The sequence below is a fragment of the Mus caroli genome, unplaced genomic scaffold (genome assembly GCF_978045245.1).
Source record: "Mus caroli unplaced genomic scaffold, Mus_caroli_1 scaffold_19, whole genome shotgun sequence".
Taxonomy (NCBI): Eukaryota; Metazoa; Chordata; class Mammalia; order Rodentia; family Muridae; genus Mus; species Mus caroli.
Genome location: NW_028227274.1, coordinates 19,968,315 through 19,987,899, shown reverse-complemented (window position 1 = coordinate 19,987,899; position 19,585 = coordinate 19,968,315). Strand labels below are relative to the sequence as shown.

The following is a 19,585-nucleotide window of genomic DNA, read 5'->3' as shown; positions in this document are numbered from 1 at the left end:
TGTGTGCTCTGGGGATCTCATGCTGTACGGCAAGCATTTTCCTACTCTCTGCCATGTGCTCTACTCTGACAATACCTTATTAATTCCTGAGCCCCCCCTTTTTTTAATACCCTGAAGGTTGTAATATTGAAGAAAGAGAAACATTCCACTTCAAATACTGGACAGAAATATTGTGGAATGTCTGAGTTCTACTTTAAAATACCATTGACTTGTAAGCCTATGGTTCAGGGGGGAAACTGACTATTGTAACCATTCAGGGACCTACGAGGTGCTCGCTTGGCTTTATCTTATACTTTGAATAAATCATGATAGCTTGGAAGTCACATGTAAAAAGCAATGTCGATGGATGGGGAAGGGCCTTCACCTCTTGCTTCACACCAGCTGAATGTTCCTGCTGTGTGAGAACTGCGTGAAATCTATCACAAAAAGCTCTATAGATAATGATTTTATAGAGTGGTGTCTGAGAGTGATTCAGAAAAGCTACATAATCCCCCACAGTGAGTTGGTAGGCTTTCTACATAATGGGAAGATGTTCATGATAACATGTTATATGAAAAGGGTGACTTATCTGATCAAATTGGAGTCCGAGTAATTGGGAGTCTGCGGTTATTATAACTCAGAGAACTTCTGGTGGAGTTGTCAAAGCATAGTGGACTTTTTAAAGCAGGGGAAGTAGTTCAGTGAGTAATGTCTGCTGGGAAAGCATGAAGATCTGAGTTTGAAGACTCAGCACTCATATCAAACACCAGAATGCCTGTAGCCCCAGCACTAGGAAAGCAGAGATAAGGGGATTCCTGGAACTAACAGCTTGGCTGCTCAATCAGTAACGGAGAACTGCAGGTTCAGTGAGAAACCACACCTCAAAAACATAGACAAAAATGACAAAGATTCAACTTGTGGCATCAGTATATACACACTTACATACACATATTAATTTTATTTATTTATTGTGTTTATGGTTATTTGCCCATTATGTATGTCTGTATACTAAAAGTATATCTGGTGTCCATGGAGGCTAGAAGTAGATCATTTGAAACTGGAGATACAGTGTTTGTGAGCCACCATGTAGGTACTGACAGCTAAACCCTGGTCTTCTGGAAGAGTAGCTAGTGCTCTTAACTAATAAGGCATCACTCTAGTCTCCTATTTTTATATTTTTAACTTGTTATTTTATTTATTTTGCTTCTTCAAGACAATCTTTAGTGGCATAGAGGGCTCCACAGGCAATTGTGTATTTAAGGTTGACTTCTGGTGTTTTTCCTTCAACTGTTCTCCATTTTTTTTTTTTTACTTTTTTTTAATTAGGTATTTTCCTCATTTACATTTCCAATGCTATCCAAAAAGTCCCCAATACACTCCCCCCCACACTCCCCTAACCACCCACTCCCACTTTTTGGCCCTGGTGTTCTTCTGTACTGGGGCATATAAAGTTTGCAAGTCCAATGGGCCTCTCTTTCCTGTGATGGCCGACTAGGCCATCTTTTGATACATATGCAGCTACAGTCAAGAGCTCTGGGGTACTGGTTAGTTCATAATGTTGTTCCACCTATAGGGTTGCAGATCCCTTTAGCTCCTTGGGTACTTTCTCTAGCTCCTCCATTGGGGGCCCTGTGATCCATCCAATAGCTGACTGTGAGCATCCACTTCTGTGTTTGCTAGGCCCTGGCCTTGTCTCACAAGAGACAGCTATATCTGGGTATTTCACAAAACAAGAACAGATTTGGCAAGAATGGTTGAAGATATCCTCCTACCTCTGTATACTCTTCAGCGAGAGCAGCAGCCCTGGTCTTTCTGTCTATATTGCCCAAAAGCATATAGTTGTGTCCATAATCCCCATTCAACTGGCTACATTTAGTAAGCTCATTTCTCTAATATGCTCTTTTGATTATTTAATTAAAGCATTGCATTTTTCTGCTCTAATCTACTCAGCTGTTAGATTTTCTTTCTTTCAAATATAGTTTTATCTAGATCTATGGGATCCAATGTGACAGGAACTTGCCATTGGTGGCTATTAAATTGATATGCACTAAATAAAATACATTTTAACCTTTAGGTCATCCACCATAATAGAAGCCATTTCAACTGTCTAGTAACCAAAACTGCTATGAAGCCAGTGTAGAGTATGTGTACCACACAGAGGACAGTGTAACTATCACCGGGTTCCTAGCAAAAGTGCTAACTCACAGGCTTAGATTGACACTGACTTTTTTTTTTTTTGTGGAAATCATTTTTCCTGCATTGATAACAGCAGACATTCTGCCTTTGATGGCTTGTGTAGCAGTCTTTTCTTAATGAATTAAGTGAGTTTGGTCTACAAGATACCATAAAAACTCCGTTTTGGAGACTGGGAAGATGACTCAATGGGTAAGATGCCTGCTGGTGCAAGCACAAGTATGCAAGTTCAGATCCCCAAAACTCCATGGTGTATGTCTGGAACTCTAGTTCTGGTGGGAGGGTATACGAGGTAGGGGGATCCCTGACACTCAATGGCCAAGCATTCTTGCCATTTTATGAACATCTTGTTTAGTTAAAGACCTTGTTTCAAAAACTATGAAGAGCAGATCAGTGGAAAACACCAGAAGTCAACCTTACACACACAAGTCTGCAGAAACATGTACATATGGACCAGCATACATGGACCTGTCCTAACAAACGCACACAACACCATGCACACAGATGGAAGGAAGAAAGAAAAAGAAAGAAAGAAAGAAAGAAAGAAAGAAAGAAAGAAAGAAAGAAAGAAGAAAGAAAGGAAAGGAAGAAAGGAAGAAAGAAAGGAAGAAAGGAAAGAAAGAAGAAAGAGAGAAAGAGAGAAAGAGAAAGAAAGAAAGAGAAAGAAAGAAAAGAAAGAAGAAAGAAAGAAATCTGTCATTCTAGCTTAAGTAAATTCCTCTTCCTAATTCCAAATGGAGCTAATTCCTAATGTAACAGAGGTGTTTAAAAACCTTTTTTTTGTAAACTGGAGTTACTTCAAAACTAGAAAACTAAATACAAAAGAGACAATAGAAAATTTCAGCTGTGACCGAATTTGATTTACTGTTTATCTGAAGGATGTCTGACTCAGTATTTGAGACTTAACCAGGCTTCTTCTTCCTTTTTTGTTTTTAAGATTCATTTATTTTATATATGTGAGTGCACTGTCAGTGTCTTCAGACACACACAGGAGGACATCAGATCCCTCTCATTACAGATGGTTGTGAGCCACCATGTGGTTGCTGGGACTTGAACTCAGAACCTCTGAAAACACAGTCAGTGCTCTTAACCACTGAGCCATCTCTCTGGCCTCGTAAGCACATTCGTGACACTTCAGTCCATTTCCTTTCCAGCTTTCCCTTATGGAACAATATAAGCACTTGGAATTTAGTTGAGTCAGTGAATTATTTAGACACTTTTGTATTGAGGCAGCTAGGGATTTGGAGAGATGGTGCTTATCTAAAAATTTTAATGACTGAACATGATACTAGTAATTTGCTAGAAAAATAAAAGAAATTATGTGACTTATCTGCAGAGTCCAAGAAGCATCTTTCAAATTAGCAATGAGTTTTCACGGCTTTTACTAAATTCCTAGATAGGAGATCCCTGGGACAGATTTTTGACAGGGGAGGTGAGGGACCTGGGCTTTCCCCAGCTATCCAGCTTGTATAATTGGGTTTACAGTTCAAGGCTGAGCAGCCTCTTCCCTCAGAGCCTGGTATTTACTACTGTACAATAAACTATATTTTATGTGCTCTTAATGTTCCCTTGAGAATTCTGTGCCATGCCCTGCAGGGGAGGGATGGAAGAAGACTCCCCAACCCCCCAGCACTCTGGAGCTGCTTTCTTGAGCCGGCTGATGAACTATAGAGGGGCTTTTTGGGTGACATGAGATCATTAAGCTTGGTGTGGGCTGTTTTCCTTGCACAATGCCCTTTGAACGTTGACACATCCTCTAAGGACTTATTTGTACAAACCAGTTTAATTTCACCACTGGCACTCCAAGAGAAGTTCTCGGGGAATGGAGTGTGGAGTTCAGCATGCTCTAGTACTCTAGGGAGTCAATACTCTGGAGGATACTTGATCTTTTACATCCTCCATTTCTAGCTTGGATACAGGTAGACATCCCAGTGCAGGCCAGAGGCCACTAACTTCCTCTCACTAGAGATCTTTGTCTTCTTGAATCACCCCAAGATGGCTGAACACAAGTGCCTTACTTTTCTCTCATGCTAAAATTTTCCATACAGATGTTCTTTTTTCTTATTTCATTCAAGTCACATGGTAATTTTAAATTGACTCTTGACTGATGCATAGAAAGCTATCCTGAAAGCCCTCTATCCATCTGTGCACAGTGACCAGAACTGGTAGAAACACGGATCTGTACTCAGAATCTTTCTACTCTATAAAGTTTGCTTTCCTATTTGCATTGGCCCCTCAAACTCAGAACTGATCAAAAATTTAAGTGTGTGATAACCTGGAGAGATGCATCAGTGGCAAAGAAAACTTGTTGCTTTTTCAGAGGACCCAGGCTCCATCACTAGTACCCACGTGATGGCTCACAACCTTTAGTAATCTTAGTTCCAGCTGATTCAGTGCTGCTTTCTGAACTCCACAGTCACCAGGCATGTACATGCATATGCAGACAAAACATTCATAGGCATAAAATAAGATAAATGAAGTCTTTTTTAAAAGTCTAGCAGTACAGTACTCTTTATTGTCCTTTATTTGTCCCATAAATATATAAGGTGAATATAAAGCTTATGGAATCCTGTGCCTATGCTATACTATAGAAAATGATTACAAGGATAGTTATATATTATAAAAATCTTGTTCTAAAAATCACAGCCAAAGGTTGTGGCAACACATCCTAAGTTTGTGTTTAAAGCAGTCATGTTACTCCTTTGTAATAGTCTCCTTCTCGTCAATACCCTGTTCCACCAGGATTTACTCCCATGATTTTTCTATTATAAAATATTAATTGGCTTTCTAAGCCATTTAATAACAAAGGTGAAAAACTGGGGAATGGGCATTTTCCTTAATGGAGATCCATCCACTCTGTCTTCAGTTATATGCTGGGAAGTGCTTTGTATAGGTCTGTAAAAACAATTCTGTTTCACTTTCAAGTCTCTTGATGTTTGATGAAGGAAAGTGAATATTTGATAAAGCAATCAGGGAGAGAAAGCAAGCATACACACTCTAGCTCCAAAAACCTCTCCTTAAAATTTTATGTGTCATCAATTTTTACAGTTTACTCTTGAACCATATTGACAAATAGGGTAAAGGGGCTTGGAAGTGTGTAGTGCATGTGAAATCCCAGCATTCCTACAACAAAACAGAGAAGAAAATCCCAGAAAGATTATGGAACAATTAGCCTCACATGCACAACATCCACATGACACCTCGTCTCAAACAAGACAGAAGGCAAGTACCACACCTAATGCTGTCCTCAGAACCCCACACAAGCTTCCGCCACAAACACACAAAATAAGAAGCTTATTCAGCATAAGTGCCCTACTCCACGTGATCCCTGTTTCTTTCATCATAGTTTTGATCATTGCAGATAGAAAAGGAATCTTCCTTTTGGGTGTACAGGAAAGCCAAGCTCACTGACCTCCATTTTGGTTTGATGATTAACTTCAGGATAGTCTATGTACTAGACTCTCATGCTCTCTCCTTTCACGAAGTTAATGCCCTACTTTTCCTTTTCAACCTAAATCATTTGAATTTGAAAATAACAGGAACAACAAAAATGGTCCAGAAGTAGCTGCCTGCTTTACTTCTACTTCAAAAGCAACCAGAGTTACCGTGACCGGGGTATATCCTATGCATCATTTCAGTATTACCTTATATTTTGATTTATGAACACTTTCCAAGTCTCCCTTGACAAAAAGTAAAATATAAAATTATTTCTGAAGGTTGTAAAAATAGATGGGTCACACTAACAATTTCATGTTACTTTGTCCTATACATATATAAATGAAAACTCAGAGGATCCTAAGAATATGATACAATAAATAAAATGACATACATGTCTCTCACCTCCATCTAGTGCATTTTGACAGAGATTGAAACCACTTGAATAAAAATTATGTGTCCTATGTAATCACACATTTGTGTGTCTCCCTGCTCTCATGTAAACAATCCACAAGGGCAGTTGAAGCAGATACCAGGAACTGGGGTATGGAATCTCTGTGAATATGTATGTTGAATAAACTGCACTGGGACCCACAGTTAAGTAGGCAGATCAACTTTACTTAGGGTTATTGAAGGCTTATAAAGTTTGGGGAGACTGAGGGTTGGGACATCCAGGATGGGCAAAGGTCACTGGCTGGTGGCTTAGAGTAACTGGAATGCCTCATTAGCATGGGGAAGCATTTCAGGAATCTCAGATGTTAACTAAACAGGTTTTTTTCAGGGGAAAGAAAAATGGTCTTATAAAGGAATCGAGGCTACATGACATTCCTTAGGTAGAAGTGAGTATGGGGGCTAGAATTCCCCCAGACAAGATCAGAGAAGGGGAAGACCCACTAAAGAAAGGAGTCTACCACATTGCTCCTAGCCCAGAGGCTATCTGGTCATGGTGGACTTCGACTTTAGTTAGCAGAGTTTTCCCACAGACGTTATTGATGGTGATATGAATATTGGTAAAATGGCAAAAGAAAAACAAATGTAATTTTATGTTTTAAAGTAGCCATGTGTAGATGTTTGAGTCCTTAAGAGTTCATAATGCTCTTGAGAGGACTGAGAGTTGGTTCTTAGAACCCACATGAGGTGTCTCACAATTACCTGTAACTCCAGTGTCAGGGATCATGCCCTCTTCTAGCCCCCACAAGTGCTTATAACTCATGTGTGCATGCTCATACAGAAACACATGCATAGACACAAAATTAAACAAAATCAGGCAGTAATTCTAATATATAATACTACACACCTTGAAATTTCAACTAAAATACTTTCCAATACAGAAATACTTTTAATATTACTGTACAATTATAATATAGTTATTAATTACTGATTTGATTGCAAGTTACTAATAATTTCAATTCTACAGGATTAGAGCCTCAATAATTAACATGTGTCTTACCTCATTCTTTCTCAGTGTATCTATGTTGGTTATAGTTTGTCTAAGTTTACCAATCACTGTAGAACTATTAACTCTAATCACTATGGGATAAATATGTATGCTTAGGACATAGCAGTGATTCTCATCCTTCCTAATTCTCCAGCCCTTTAATACCCCCCAACATAAAATCATTTCATTGCTACTTCAGACCTGTAATTTTGCTGCTATTATGAATAATGTAAATATCTGATAGGTAGGGTATTGAATAAGCTATCCCTATAAGGTCATGGCCTACAGGTTGAGAACCACTGGTATACTAAAATTTAAAATTATTCATACTGTCATTAAAGATATAGAAGGAATACAACTCCTTCCATATTGTATGTTTATAATAAATTAGATAATGATCTCAACATTTTAAAAGTGATTAGGACTACCAGCCCTTTAGAGGTGAACTATTTAATTATCTTTTAAACGTAACTGCTAGTATGTTTTTATCATTTGATTTGGCCATAGGTGTCCAGACATTTCACTACCTACTTATGGTATGGGAAACAACAAGTTAAAGACCTCACTGAAACAGAGCCAAACAGTTGGAAGGACAGAACTCATCTTGCCTGAAACTGACTGATATTGTAGAAATATTTAAATCCAGGCCTGGGGCTTCTATTCTATCTTGTTCATTGAGTTCCTGGATTAAAAACACACTCAGCCTTTATATTTACAGTAAGCCTTAAGCTGCTGCTTTCCCTCCATGCTGTTAGAATCTACTTTCCTATCGGTTAACCCTGGGTGATTATGTACTATTTACTATGTTTCATCTGGGCTGTTGTTAACTCCAATTGGGCTGCCCTCAGAGGCCAAGCTTTCTTGACCCTTAACCAATGGCAGCTTCTTCTTCCTCTTCTCCTGCACCTTCTTCTTCCCCTTAGCATCCTCCTCTGACCCCAAGCCCATACAACCTAAACCTCATCTACATCTCTTCTGCCCAGCTATTGGCTGTTGATATCTTTATTTACCAATCAAAATTATCTTGTGGACAAGGGTCACAGAGGCTATTTGCAAACTCCAAGTCTTGGGGGCCTTCACTTAGCTTTACAATAGACAGTAAAAGACAAAACCTCAACAACTGAACTACAGTACAGGAGCGTTCTGTCCTCAGAACTCAGACTGGACCCTCAGTTCTCACAGGGCCTGAGCTCACATGTCTGTAGCTGAATGGTACATCATTATCTCCATGACTCATCAGGCCACAGCTTCTCCACTGGCTATGCTGAGGATCGAGACTGCTGACTGCAGTTCTTGAGATTTCCTAGCCTCCATATTGCATGTAACAATCCTTGCTTTATTATGTAAGCGTGAACACATGCATACACAGAGATACACATAGTGTATACGTACACATACATAATGCACACACACACACACACACACACACACACACACACACAATCTCAGTTCTTAGACTACTTAATTCAAATAATTTAATTCTATTTTTCCTGCTTGATCAGTATAGCAAACAAAGGAAGCAATATTTGTTCATGGTTTACTGGTGAAGCTCAGAAAACATGATTAATTTGGTCAACCTAACATAGTAGGGAAGCTTACGTAAGCGAGCAGAAACCCATGTCTTAATTTCCTGACTTTAGTGCTGTCTGCTCATATTTGTATGTGCATTAAATGCGATTTCAGCGTTTTGAGGTGAATTACATACTGGGTTCAAATTCACCAGCTGGATTTTGCTACTGAAGTTGTCAGTGCTGTAACATAGGTAGAAGTACCATTCTATCTACATTTTAATTTAGTATTTTATTAATCATCGGATCACTTCATGAAATGTGTTTGGTAATATTGACTCCCATGTCTCCACTAACTTCAACAAGATCTACCCCTACCTCTTCACCCCTCCTATCTTCTTGTTCTCTTTTCTTTTCCTAAGAAGTAAAATCACACCATGTCCATTTTTCACTGCCCATATATTCATGCATGAGTAGCCTGGTTCATATTTTTAAATTGAATTTTTACTTAAGTTTAAAATGTTTAACTTAAAAAATTTTTTAAATGTCAATTTTGAGTATTATATTTAGATTGTTCCCACCTCTTTCACTCTGCTTTTTAACTCTTATGTCCCTCCCCATTAACTCTCATAGCCATGACCCCTCCTTTAATTATTACTACTATGTTCTGACATATGCAAACACACACATATATAAATATAACCTGTTAAGTTCATTTAACATTGCTTATATGCATACAATTAGGGTTTAACCTCTTAGACTGGATAATCCTATCCAGAAGTCTTTTCAGTGGGGAATACCAATTCTACCTCTCTCCATCACCACTGGTCACTTATAATTTCTTTTTTTCTAACTTAGGGCTGGGACCTTGTATACTTGTCCCTGTCTATGCTGGTACACCAGCTGGTATTGACATTACTTGATTATGCAGATTTCATGGGTGCAACTTCCCCTGTCCTATCCAGAGACACAATCTAGCAAATAGTGCCCTGGTACTTAAGTTTTGGCCTCTTTTGCACAATGGTCTCTGAACTTTAGGTTGTGTTGTCCATATATCAGTTGGGGTCCTACTTATAGGTTATTGCCTTGAAAAGATGAGTTTAGATACAAAGCTGAACTAAAGTCCAAGTAGATCAAGACAATGGGGAAAATGTTGGAATGTCAGCTAAGAGTGCTTACCACTCTTGCAGAGGATCTGGGTTTCATTCCCATTCATTCTTAAAATCAGTATATTTAAACATGGAATTTAATTTAATATATGGCATCTCATATGAGCACATAGTAGCAAGGTCTCACTATGTAGCCCAATTTGGTCTTAAATGTTGAAACCTTCCTCAGATCCCCCAGATTACAGATATCTGCCACCATAATTCAAAAGCATAGAATTTTTGTAAAGGCAAATCCTGGATAGTTTGGTATTTATAATTTCCACTGAAATTCAATATTAGGCATTCAAATTTTCCTCTATTATAGAAAAGATCTAAGATCATGCTCTATAGGACACCAGAACCAATCAATGAATACTGTCTGAACTTGATGTTCATGCTTGGTAGGAAAGGAATTTGTTGATGAGAAAATGCCATTTCTATACTTCATCTTCCTTTTTCAATAATATATTAAACATGACTGTGGTGTGTATCTTAACTTCTAGGTCTTCTTGAGTATCCAATCTTAAATATGTTTCATACTTCACAGTGTAAAAACCCTATTCTTTGGTAACCTGCTGTTGATTAGTCCATATTTATTAAGTAGAGAATAGAAAATTTAATAATGTAAGGAATAGTAATGGAAGCTCAATCAGAAGTGGCTTTGGTTATACTTAAGTAATTGGATTGACAACGATTTCTTTTAGACTGAGATGGCAGAAGAGGTACAAGTCCCACTGTAGTGTACTCTCTGAAAATTTCCTAATCAAGTCGAGTACATTGAATGTGGAATGACACCAAGTCTTACAGGAAACTATACAAATCAGAGTTCTGGTTCTGGAGAGGTGTCTCAGGGGTGGAGAGTCTCACCATTGTGGCCACAGACCTAGGTTTTATTCGCAGCACCCATATCAAGTGTCTCATTTCCACCTGCAATTCTAGTTCCAGGGAATCCAACATCCTATGGTCTCCCATGATTCTGCACATAAATGCATATAAGACAGATGTATATATGCATAAGATATTTTGAAAACCACAGTCATGCAAATAATTGAAAGAAAATCTGTATTTGTAGTGTCTACTGAAAATAAATAATATTCTGAATTTAAACAAAAATTTGGGGTGTTAATGACTTTGTCTGGAATAATGAGAAGTGGTTAATCAGAAAGAAATAATTATCTGATTCCATGTACCCCCAGAATTACCTCCTATAAATTAATAAATGAAAACTTAATAAAATCACAAAGGGGAAATGACACCCATGATTATAGCCAAAGAGAAAAAAAAATCATAGAACAAGAAATAGAAAAGAAAAACATGTTGGAAATAAATTAAAATTTAACAATTATATGAGGAAACATACCTCCAGCTTTCTAATCATGCATATTCATTCAAATAATGACCACCTAAGTAAATAACAACCACCAAGGAATCTTTCCCATGCTGTTTGCATTGGATTCAGAAGTTATCAATTATCCCTTGATAATTAGTGGATAATAAATTTGTGCAATGGAACTAGGCTAGAATTTTAATGCCTACCTGTAAACAATGAAAAGTTAATAGTCTCAATATTTTAGAGTTGTTTTTGTTTTCTTAAGTTTATTACATTGTGTGTGTAGTCTCATGCATATGTGCATAGTATAACATAGATATGTAAGTTTGGGGACAACTTGTTTGTGTTCATTCACTTTTTTCACCTTGTAGGTAAGTTTTAGGGCACAAACTCAGGCTGTTGTGTTTTGGAGCAAGCATCTTTACACACAGTTTTAAATTGTAATATCAATAGTAATTTATGATCATGGGGATGAATATGAGCAGAAAAGTTGTAGCTTAACAGTGACACATTTGTGTGTGTCAAGTTTACAAGGGGTCAGTTGTGCTAGCTAGTGTTAAGTCAACTCGACACAAGCTAAAGTCATCAGACGGGAGCCTTAATTGAGAAAGTGCTTCTATAAGATCAGTCTGCATATAAACCTGTAGGGCTCTCTCTCTCCCCCTCCCCTTTTCAAAATTAGTGATTGATGTGAGAGGGCCCAGTCCATTATGGATTGGGCCACCCCTGGGCTTGTGGTTCTGGGTTCTCACCAATTAAATCGACTTCATTCTTTAAAATTACATCAGAAATATAATCTGAATAATGAGGATGGGCTTATGATTGTATGGGGGTGTGAAATTGGAGTGTGTTGGTGTGGATTCCAGAAGACAACCTCGGGAATGTCTTAGGGTTCCTATTGCTGTTGCTGTTGCTATTGATGAAATACCTGAACCAAAACAACTTGAGAAGGAAGTTCTCAGGCTTCCTTATCATCAAAGGAATTCAGGACAGGAACTCAAATCAGGGGCAGGAATCTGGAGCCAAAAACTAATGTGGAGACCATGTAGGTGTGCCGCTTATTAACTTGGTCCTTATGACTTGCTCAGATCCATGCTCATGACTCTGCTTTCTTATACAATCCTGGACCACCAGTCCAAGAATGGAACCACCCACACTGAGCTGGGTCCTCTCCTTACAACTGGATCTTAGAGAGGCAGTGTTTTCAATTGAGATCCCTCCTCTCTAATGACTCTAGCTTGTGTCAAGTTGGCATAAAACCAGACTATAGGCATTGTCACCTAACTGTGTCTACCTTTCCTCTGAGACAGAGTCTCACTGTCTTGCAGTGAGACAACAAGCTGGCTGACCAGCAATACCCAGGGATCTACCTGTTTCCACCTCCCCAACACTGGGATTTCAGTTGTCCATTCCAATGCAGCTTTCTGTGGTATGTGTTAGGCTTTGAAACTCATGTCCTATTTCTCAAGTAGTAGACATTTACTGACAGAATCATCTCCCAGCAATCTCACTATATTTATTTTTCTTTATTTCATTTTATAAACACACACACACACACACATATGGGTGGTTTGCCTGCATGCCTGTGTATGCACCACAGGCAGACCTGATACTTGTAGAGACCAGGAGAGATTGGATCCTCTATAACTGGAGTTAAGATGGTTGTGAGCCACTATGTTGGTGCTGGGAATTGAATCTAAGTCCTCAATAAGAGCAATCTGTTCACCTATGTCACTGTAATTTTAAACAATTAAAAATAGTTAGCATGGTCTTCAAAAATATGATTCTTGCTGCTAAAGTATTTTTAAAAAATGGTGTCCTAGTACAGCAACGTCTGAGGAAAATTAACACTAAAATGCTATTACAAAATGAAGCAGTTTAAAGCAAGAAACAAAAGTGTACCATAAACTGGGAGCAAACAGTTAACTGATAGATTAATTTAAGAAATTAAAATGAATAATTATCAATGTGTACTTTCATTTAAATTCTAAAAATCATAAATGAACATTTATTTATAACTCAAATATACATCATATCTTAAAAAATGAATCATGGCTATATTGCTCTAATCATGGCTCTAATATTGCTATATTAAGACTTAACTTTCTAGAAAAATTATAGGTTAACATGACATATCCTTATGTTTTGATTCAACTTTTAAGAATTAGCATATAAAAAATAAGTCCATATCACTTTGTCTAACACAATGACACTTAAGTGACTGTGACCTCATGAAGGTTTATGTTTGCCTTAGCTTGTCAACTGAAACCATTTTTTCTTTAAGCATCTTTTTGGTCAATGTGTTTGGTCTTTCTGACTCACTGGCCTGACTCATCTATAACCATAATCCCAGTGGTTTTATCTTCACAGATAATTTTCTAGACTTCATTAATTTGTACATCTTCATCAACTTTGAACTCTTACTTTGTAATGCATCCTAATTATACAATAGTTGCTTTTTGAGTTAAGCTGAATCAGTCAGACATAGCATTGAATCATTGAGGCAGAAATGAAGGAGAGGTGGTGATGCTGGACAAGGGCAGTGTGAGTGCTCACTGGACAAGGGCTGTGTGAGTGCTCACTGGACAAGGGCTGCGTGAGTGCTCACTGGGTGAGGGCTATGTGAGTCCTCACTGGATGAGGACCGTGTAAATGCTCACTGAATAAGTATATATGACACACTTTTTCCTCACTCGCCCCTGTAACATTAAGGATATTAGTAGCAAGCACTTAGCAAAAGAGGGTTTTTTATTTGTTGGAGGGTGGGGTAGCTAATGAAGGTGAAGATATCACACAGTTATCCCGAAATTACATATGCCAATAAATTTTTAACAAAACTGTGTCTTCTTTAGGTTAAGATGTTTAGACTTTTAAGCCAGGAGAGGCCTAGTGGTTTATGCTTGTAATCCTCAGTCTTTGGGAGGTAGAGGCAAGAGGATCAGAAGTTTAAAGTCATCCTTTGCTATATAGTAAGATCAAGGCTACTCTGGGCTTTGTGAGACTATCTCAAAAAGAAAGAGAGAAAGAGAGAAAGAGAGAAAGAGAGGAAGGAAGGAAGGAAGGAAGAAAGGAAAAAAGAAAGAAAGAAAGAAAGAAAGAAAGAAAGAAAGAAAGAAAGAAAGAAAGAAAGAAAGAAAGAAAGAAAGAAAAGAAAGAAAGAAAGGAAAGAAAGGAAGAAAGGAAGAAAGAAAGAAAGAAAGAAAGAAAGAAAGAAAGAGAAAGAAAGAAAAGAAAGGAAAGAAAGAAGTAATTACAAAATTGCAACAATCAAATTTATTTTAAAAAGAATGTTTTCAAGTCATAAGCACAGGCTAAGTGTTCAACTGTAACGTTTAAGTGAGGTTCCTTCACACCAAGACAACTAGAGCCCTTGCTTAACCTTGCCTCAATTCCAGTTCAGGATTCAGAAATCAAGCTTTAAGAAAAATCATCCAAAGCATTCCAACTCTAGTAAACTTGGTCTGGCATAGACTAGAAACATCTCTACACCATTGAGAGAAGGATCCTTCCAAGTTCTTTTCTACTTTTAAAAAAATTTTATATGAGTACTTGACTTCTTGACTGTAAAGTAAAACCAGGTCAGAAGAGTGTCCAACTGCAGCCCTGAACATTTGTTATGCCACTATGCTGATTTGGGTGAGAGAGGAGATGGCAAGGACGTGGGAGGAGTAGAGGGAGGGGAAACTATATTCAAGATAAATTGTATGAAAAATAAATCTGTTTCAACGAAAGGCAGAAATCCACTCAGAACTTTGCAGACAGAGCAGACACTGTTAATCGTTTGTTTGAGCTCAGAATCGGTGACTCCTTTCTGCAAATGTGACAACCCACGCCTCTCTCTGCTTGTCATGTCGATAATATGAGTTTGTAAATAGCAGACCAAATGGAAGATAAACCCTGCCTGAAAAATCAAAGCTTGGAAAGGCCATGACAGCAGTAGAAGTATGTTGCTCTCAGATGTCAGAGTTCTTTGTGCAGATCTTGTGTCTGCTCTAATTAAATTTCAAGTGAAGCTCTTTCTCTCTCAGGAGACCTCTGCCTCCTTCAGGGATGATGGCAGAGTGGTTGGGTATTGACCTGTCCCCCTCATGCCCTGGGAAGAACTAGTAGGAAATTGGCATCTTTTAATTTAGCTCACAAAAAGAATGTCCTTGTCTGAGTACTTACCCATGTCTAGGATCTCTTAAAAAGCTTTAAGGTTGCAGAATCATTGCAGTTTGGGTACTTGACTGTTGTGATATGCTTAGCAATTTCTGTATACTTCTAAATTTAGGAATTCTCTCCAAATCTTGTGAATTTTAATAAATGATTGCTGAATTATAAAGCAAACATTTAACTATAGAAACTTGATATGAAGTATTTTCTCAGTGCTAATGTCTGAATTCCGGATTTTAAACAACTTCGTATAATGTTTCATTATAAATGACTGAATGTTGTGTAAAATGAGAACCACGAGACTTGGTTTAAATGTACAAGGAAATACTAGAGACATCTGACTTAGTTTTATGCAAATACAGATGTAGCTTAGTGACATAAAGCGGGGCTGCCAACATTGAGTTTCTTTGTAGGGCTAGTGCAAGAACAGCTTCCTCGCTTCCTCTCAAAGAAGAATTCAGTCTAACCTGTTGTAAAACTAATCCACCTTGATATAATGATTTAAAAAGGTCTCAACCAACTCCTCAAAAGAAAGAAAACAAATGGAATGGAGGGAGGAAGGATGGAAGGAAGGAAGGGAGAGGGTAAAGGAAGGAAGGAGAGAGGGAGGGAGGGGATAGAGGAAGGGGATAAATGAAAAGCTTAACCCAAGTCTTTAAGTTGTACCGTGAACTTTGTCCACTCTAAACATTGTACAGAAGGCCCTCAGCTAACAACATCTACATTTCTTAAGGGGTTGTCATGGTTTCTTTACATGTTGCTGTAGTATTATGCTGACAGAATCTCTTGGAGGAGAAGGGGTTTTTTTGAACTCTCAGTTTCAAATTACTGTTCATCTTCATTGACAGCTCAAGGCAGAACGATTTGAAGCATCTAGTCAGATCCTCAGTCAAGTAGCAGAGATGTAGGAACCACTGTGTGCATGCTTACACTCATCTGTCTCCATTCTTACACAGTCCTGAGTCCTGCCCATGAAGTGGTCCTCCTCCCCCAGCAATCAAGATAGAGCTCTACATACGTACCCGAACACTGGCCAGCCTGCTCTAGACAGTCCCTCATTGAGACTCCCTTCCTAGATATTTCTTGATTGTGACAAGTGGACAAAGTAGCTACACAAGACCTGCATAACAGCAAGCCAGTCAAATGTTAACATGGAGAGAAGTGCTCACACAGCCCTACCCATGGCTGAGAAACTCCTGATACCACTGCAGCTCCATGGGTCCAAGCTCCCATAGATAGTTTAATGCCCATGGCCATGTCCGCAGCACTAATAGCAATCAGTGGGCCTTTAAAAAAGAAATAAAGTTGGGAGGGAGACTTTGTTAACAAATGCAACAAATAGAAATATTTGCAATTCATCATTTTAATACTGGTACACTGCGGCTTCTGCACCATGTGGGAGACAGACTCAAAGTTGAACTCTTCTAAGAGACGGTGTTCAAAGGGTTAGAGTCTTCCCTATAACATGGAAGGATGGCTGGAAGCTGTCCAAGAAACCTGAAAACAAAATCCTCAAGTCATATCACACTACTCATTAGTCTTTCAGATCGAAGATGCATTCAATTATAGAGGCCACGAGTTTCTCAGGAAAGCATTCTTGAATAAATGCAATCTTAATTTGATGGGCACTCACATGTGAGATCTTAGAACAAATACTATTCCTGTCTTATTTTGTGATTCTTTTTGTCTAGGACCCACAGATCTGAGCATGAAGAGGCAGCTGGCAACTGGCTCGGGATCCTCCAGCAGCTCTACCTCCAGACCTCAGCTCAGTCCGACAGAAATCAATGCCGTGAGACAGCTTGTCGCCGGTTATCGAGAATCGGCTGCATTCTTATTGCGTTCCGCAGATGAACTGGAAAATCTCATTTTACAACAGAACTGAGGCAAACGATGTCTGTACTCACTGGGTTCTAAATTTGCAGTTTCCACTAATGACACTTGATTTTCCAGCAGAGATACTCCTAGGCTTGCTGCACAACCTTTTGAGGGAAGCATTTCCATCATGCCGGGCTGTCCTTGCTCCATACCCTGGTGTGTTAAGGAACGTCACAGGAACTCTGACCTTGAAGTACTTGAGATGCTCAAATGTGCCCAGCCTGTTGCTTTATGTTTTAGTGTGTCAGCATAAATATCATAAGCAGATTTTTAAAAGCCTGGATATTCTTAATTCAAGGATAAAAATGAAGAAGCTTGTGGTCTATATACATATATATAAAAAGCTCAAGATCCAACTGAAATATTAGTGGAATTTTCTACTGACTCATTGGACTGAAAGATGAAGTATCTGGGGAAATAAAAAGCCAAATTTCTTGTTGCTACAGGATATGACAACAATGAAAAGGATCTTGTATTTTAAAAGAAAAAAATGTAATTTTTATAAAAAGAAAACTTGTTTTTCATTCAGAATGGTCATTTTTACTTTGGTAACTTTTTCATAGGTCCTAAAAGAAAACTGTTTTTTGAGAAACTATTGTTAAGTACCCTTCCCGCGTCCCTTTTGCCTTCTCCTCTTTCCAAATTCTTTCTACAAAAGAAAAATAACAACCCTCAATGCTGGAAAACCCTTTGCCTACTTTCTGTAAGTCAACTCATCAGGAACTACTTCCAAGAGATGCCTCCATTTCCAGTCTCAAAACACCCGCGCCACACGGCAGCTTACCACAGAAGTTTTCATCCCAGAATTTTCTAAACGTTATAAAAAAGACCATGTTGAAAACAAAACAAAACCCAGCCCCTTGTGCGTGCTTTCCTCAGAGCTGCTCGCCCCTGGTTGTGCTACCAAGCAACCCTCCAGAGCAGCGACTGGGTGTAGATGACTGAATGTTTCTGAGGTTGCAAGTGACAATCTTAAACTTTGCACTCTTGTATGTATTTCTCATTTCTTTTGGAAATAGTTTCCAGGAAAGGCTGTTATGTCTCCTGCTATGATTTGTATCATTTAAGCTTCTGTTCTTGTTTTAAATTGAGAGCTCTCAGCCGATTGAGCTGGATCTTAACAACGAACTCTCCCCTCCTGTCTCCCAGGCTCTGCCATTTTCTCTATTTCTAGGGTTAGACACACCCTGAGTGGTATTTTCTGTGCACTGAAGCAAGCCTATTTTTTAAATATTTAAGGAGAAGTACCTTAGTTCACGCTTGTACTATTTCCCTTTCTGTTGTTTAGCTTCAGTTGAATTACAAATTCTTTGTGCATTCTTGACTTTGCCTTATTTTATGTAAAAATCTCTGTCATTCGGGTTTTGACAATGAGTTGAAGGCATTAGTGGTATTCCTTACCTCCTTGTTACATCTAGTTTTTCAAGTACTGACTGTGATTGTGACCAGGTAATGTGCACTTTTTCTTGTAACTGTGGACATTGCTATGCTTTTTTCTTCTAGTGTTTCTAGAACTATTGTTCCTTACAGTTACGTAAACAAAAAATGAAAACAAACAAACAAAAAAAAAAACAAAAACAAAAAAAAAAATTTGTGATACTGTTGGTGACTATAATGTGAAAATCTTATTGAAATATGAGTATTTTGGAAATACATAGATGCACAAACATCTTTTAAAGGTGTGAATTTAGAGTTTGCTTATTTAAGGAAAATTTAAAAATTTGAGGGCTGGTATAATTTTTCTCTGTTTTGTTTGGTTTAATAAACAGATTTCTGTGTTAAATGATTCTGAAAACTTCTAAACTTTGTTTTGTTTTTTGTGGTACTAGGGGCCAAACCTCGGTGCAGGCCTGGCAGTGCATGCCATCAGTCAAGTACTCCAACCAAGGCATGCACCTCTAGCTGCTTATAAATTTTAGTTCTTAAGTTATAACAGTTTCTGTTTAAAATATGAAGTGCAGTCTTGTGCCAGCGTTTGAAAAAAAATCTTCTAATTTCCCCCTAAATATCCCATTTTGGCCTTCTGAGACTGCACTCTCAAAAGTGAAGAGGATCCGTCAGTCCAGGTTACTGCAAAGATTGTTTACATCTACTCAAAAGATAGATTTTCTTTTTAGCTTTATTGCTCATTTTTTTCAAGTATGACTTAGCTTTCATAAGCCTTCTCGACTGCCCCATGTCTCCAGGGCTTAGGTAAGTGATTGAGTGTGTAAAGTGTTTGTTCTGCAAGTATGAGGACATAAGTCAGATCCCTAACACCACACACAAACCCAGGTATGGCCACAAATGCCAATAATCCTATTGCTGCATGCACTGGCCAGCCAAGCTAGGCCAATCAGTTATCTCCAGGTTTAGTTAGAGATCTTGTCTCAAAGGCATAAGGTGGTGAGTAACTGAGGAAGGCATCCAGCAATGACCTGTGACACCATAGTATGTAAAGCACGTGACCTGGATCCTTGTTCAGAAACCAGCACTCGGCTGTGTTTGGTATAAACACGAAGCCTTCTCCATAAGGACCATG

At 38.4% G+C, this 19,585-nt stretch overlaps 1 protein-coding gene across 10 annotated transcripts in view; it reads left to right on the top strand.

Moving 5' to 3' along the window:
- Nol4 (nucleolar protein 4) overlaps positions 1-18,948 on the top strand; it is a 350,147-nt gene extending 331,199 nt beyond the window's left edge. For 6 of the 10 annotated variants that reach the window (XM_085833388.1, XM_085833386.1, XM_085833384.1 and 3 more), the window contains one exon: positions 16,878-18,945. In XM_085833388.1, the coding sequence (XP_085689514.1) occupies positions 16,878-17,071 (194 nt within the window). In that variant the 3' untranslated portion in view covers positions 17,072-18,945. Of the gene's footprint in view, positions 1-16,877 lie in introns of all 10 variants that reach the window. The other 4 variants (XM_085833392.1, XM_085833390.1, XM_085833391.1 and 1 more) reach the window with 3 other exon arrangements.
- Positions 18,949-19,585: the final 637 nt, after the last annotated feature.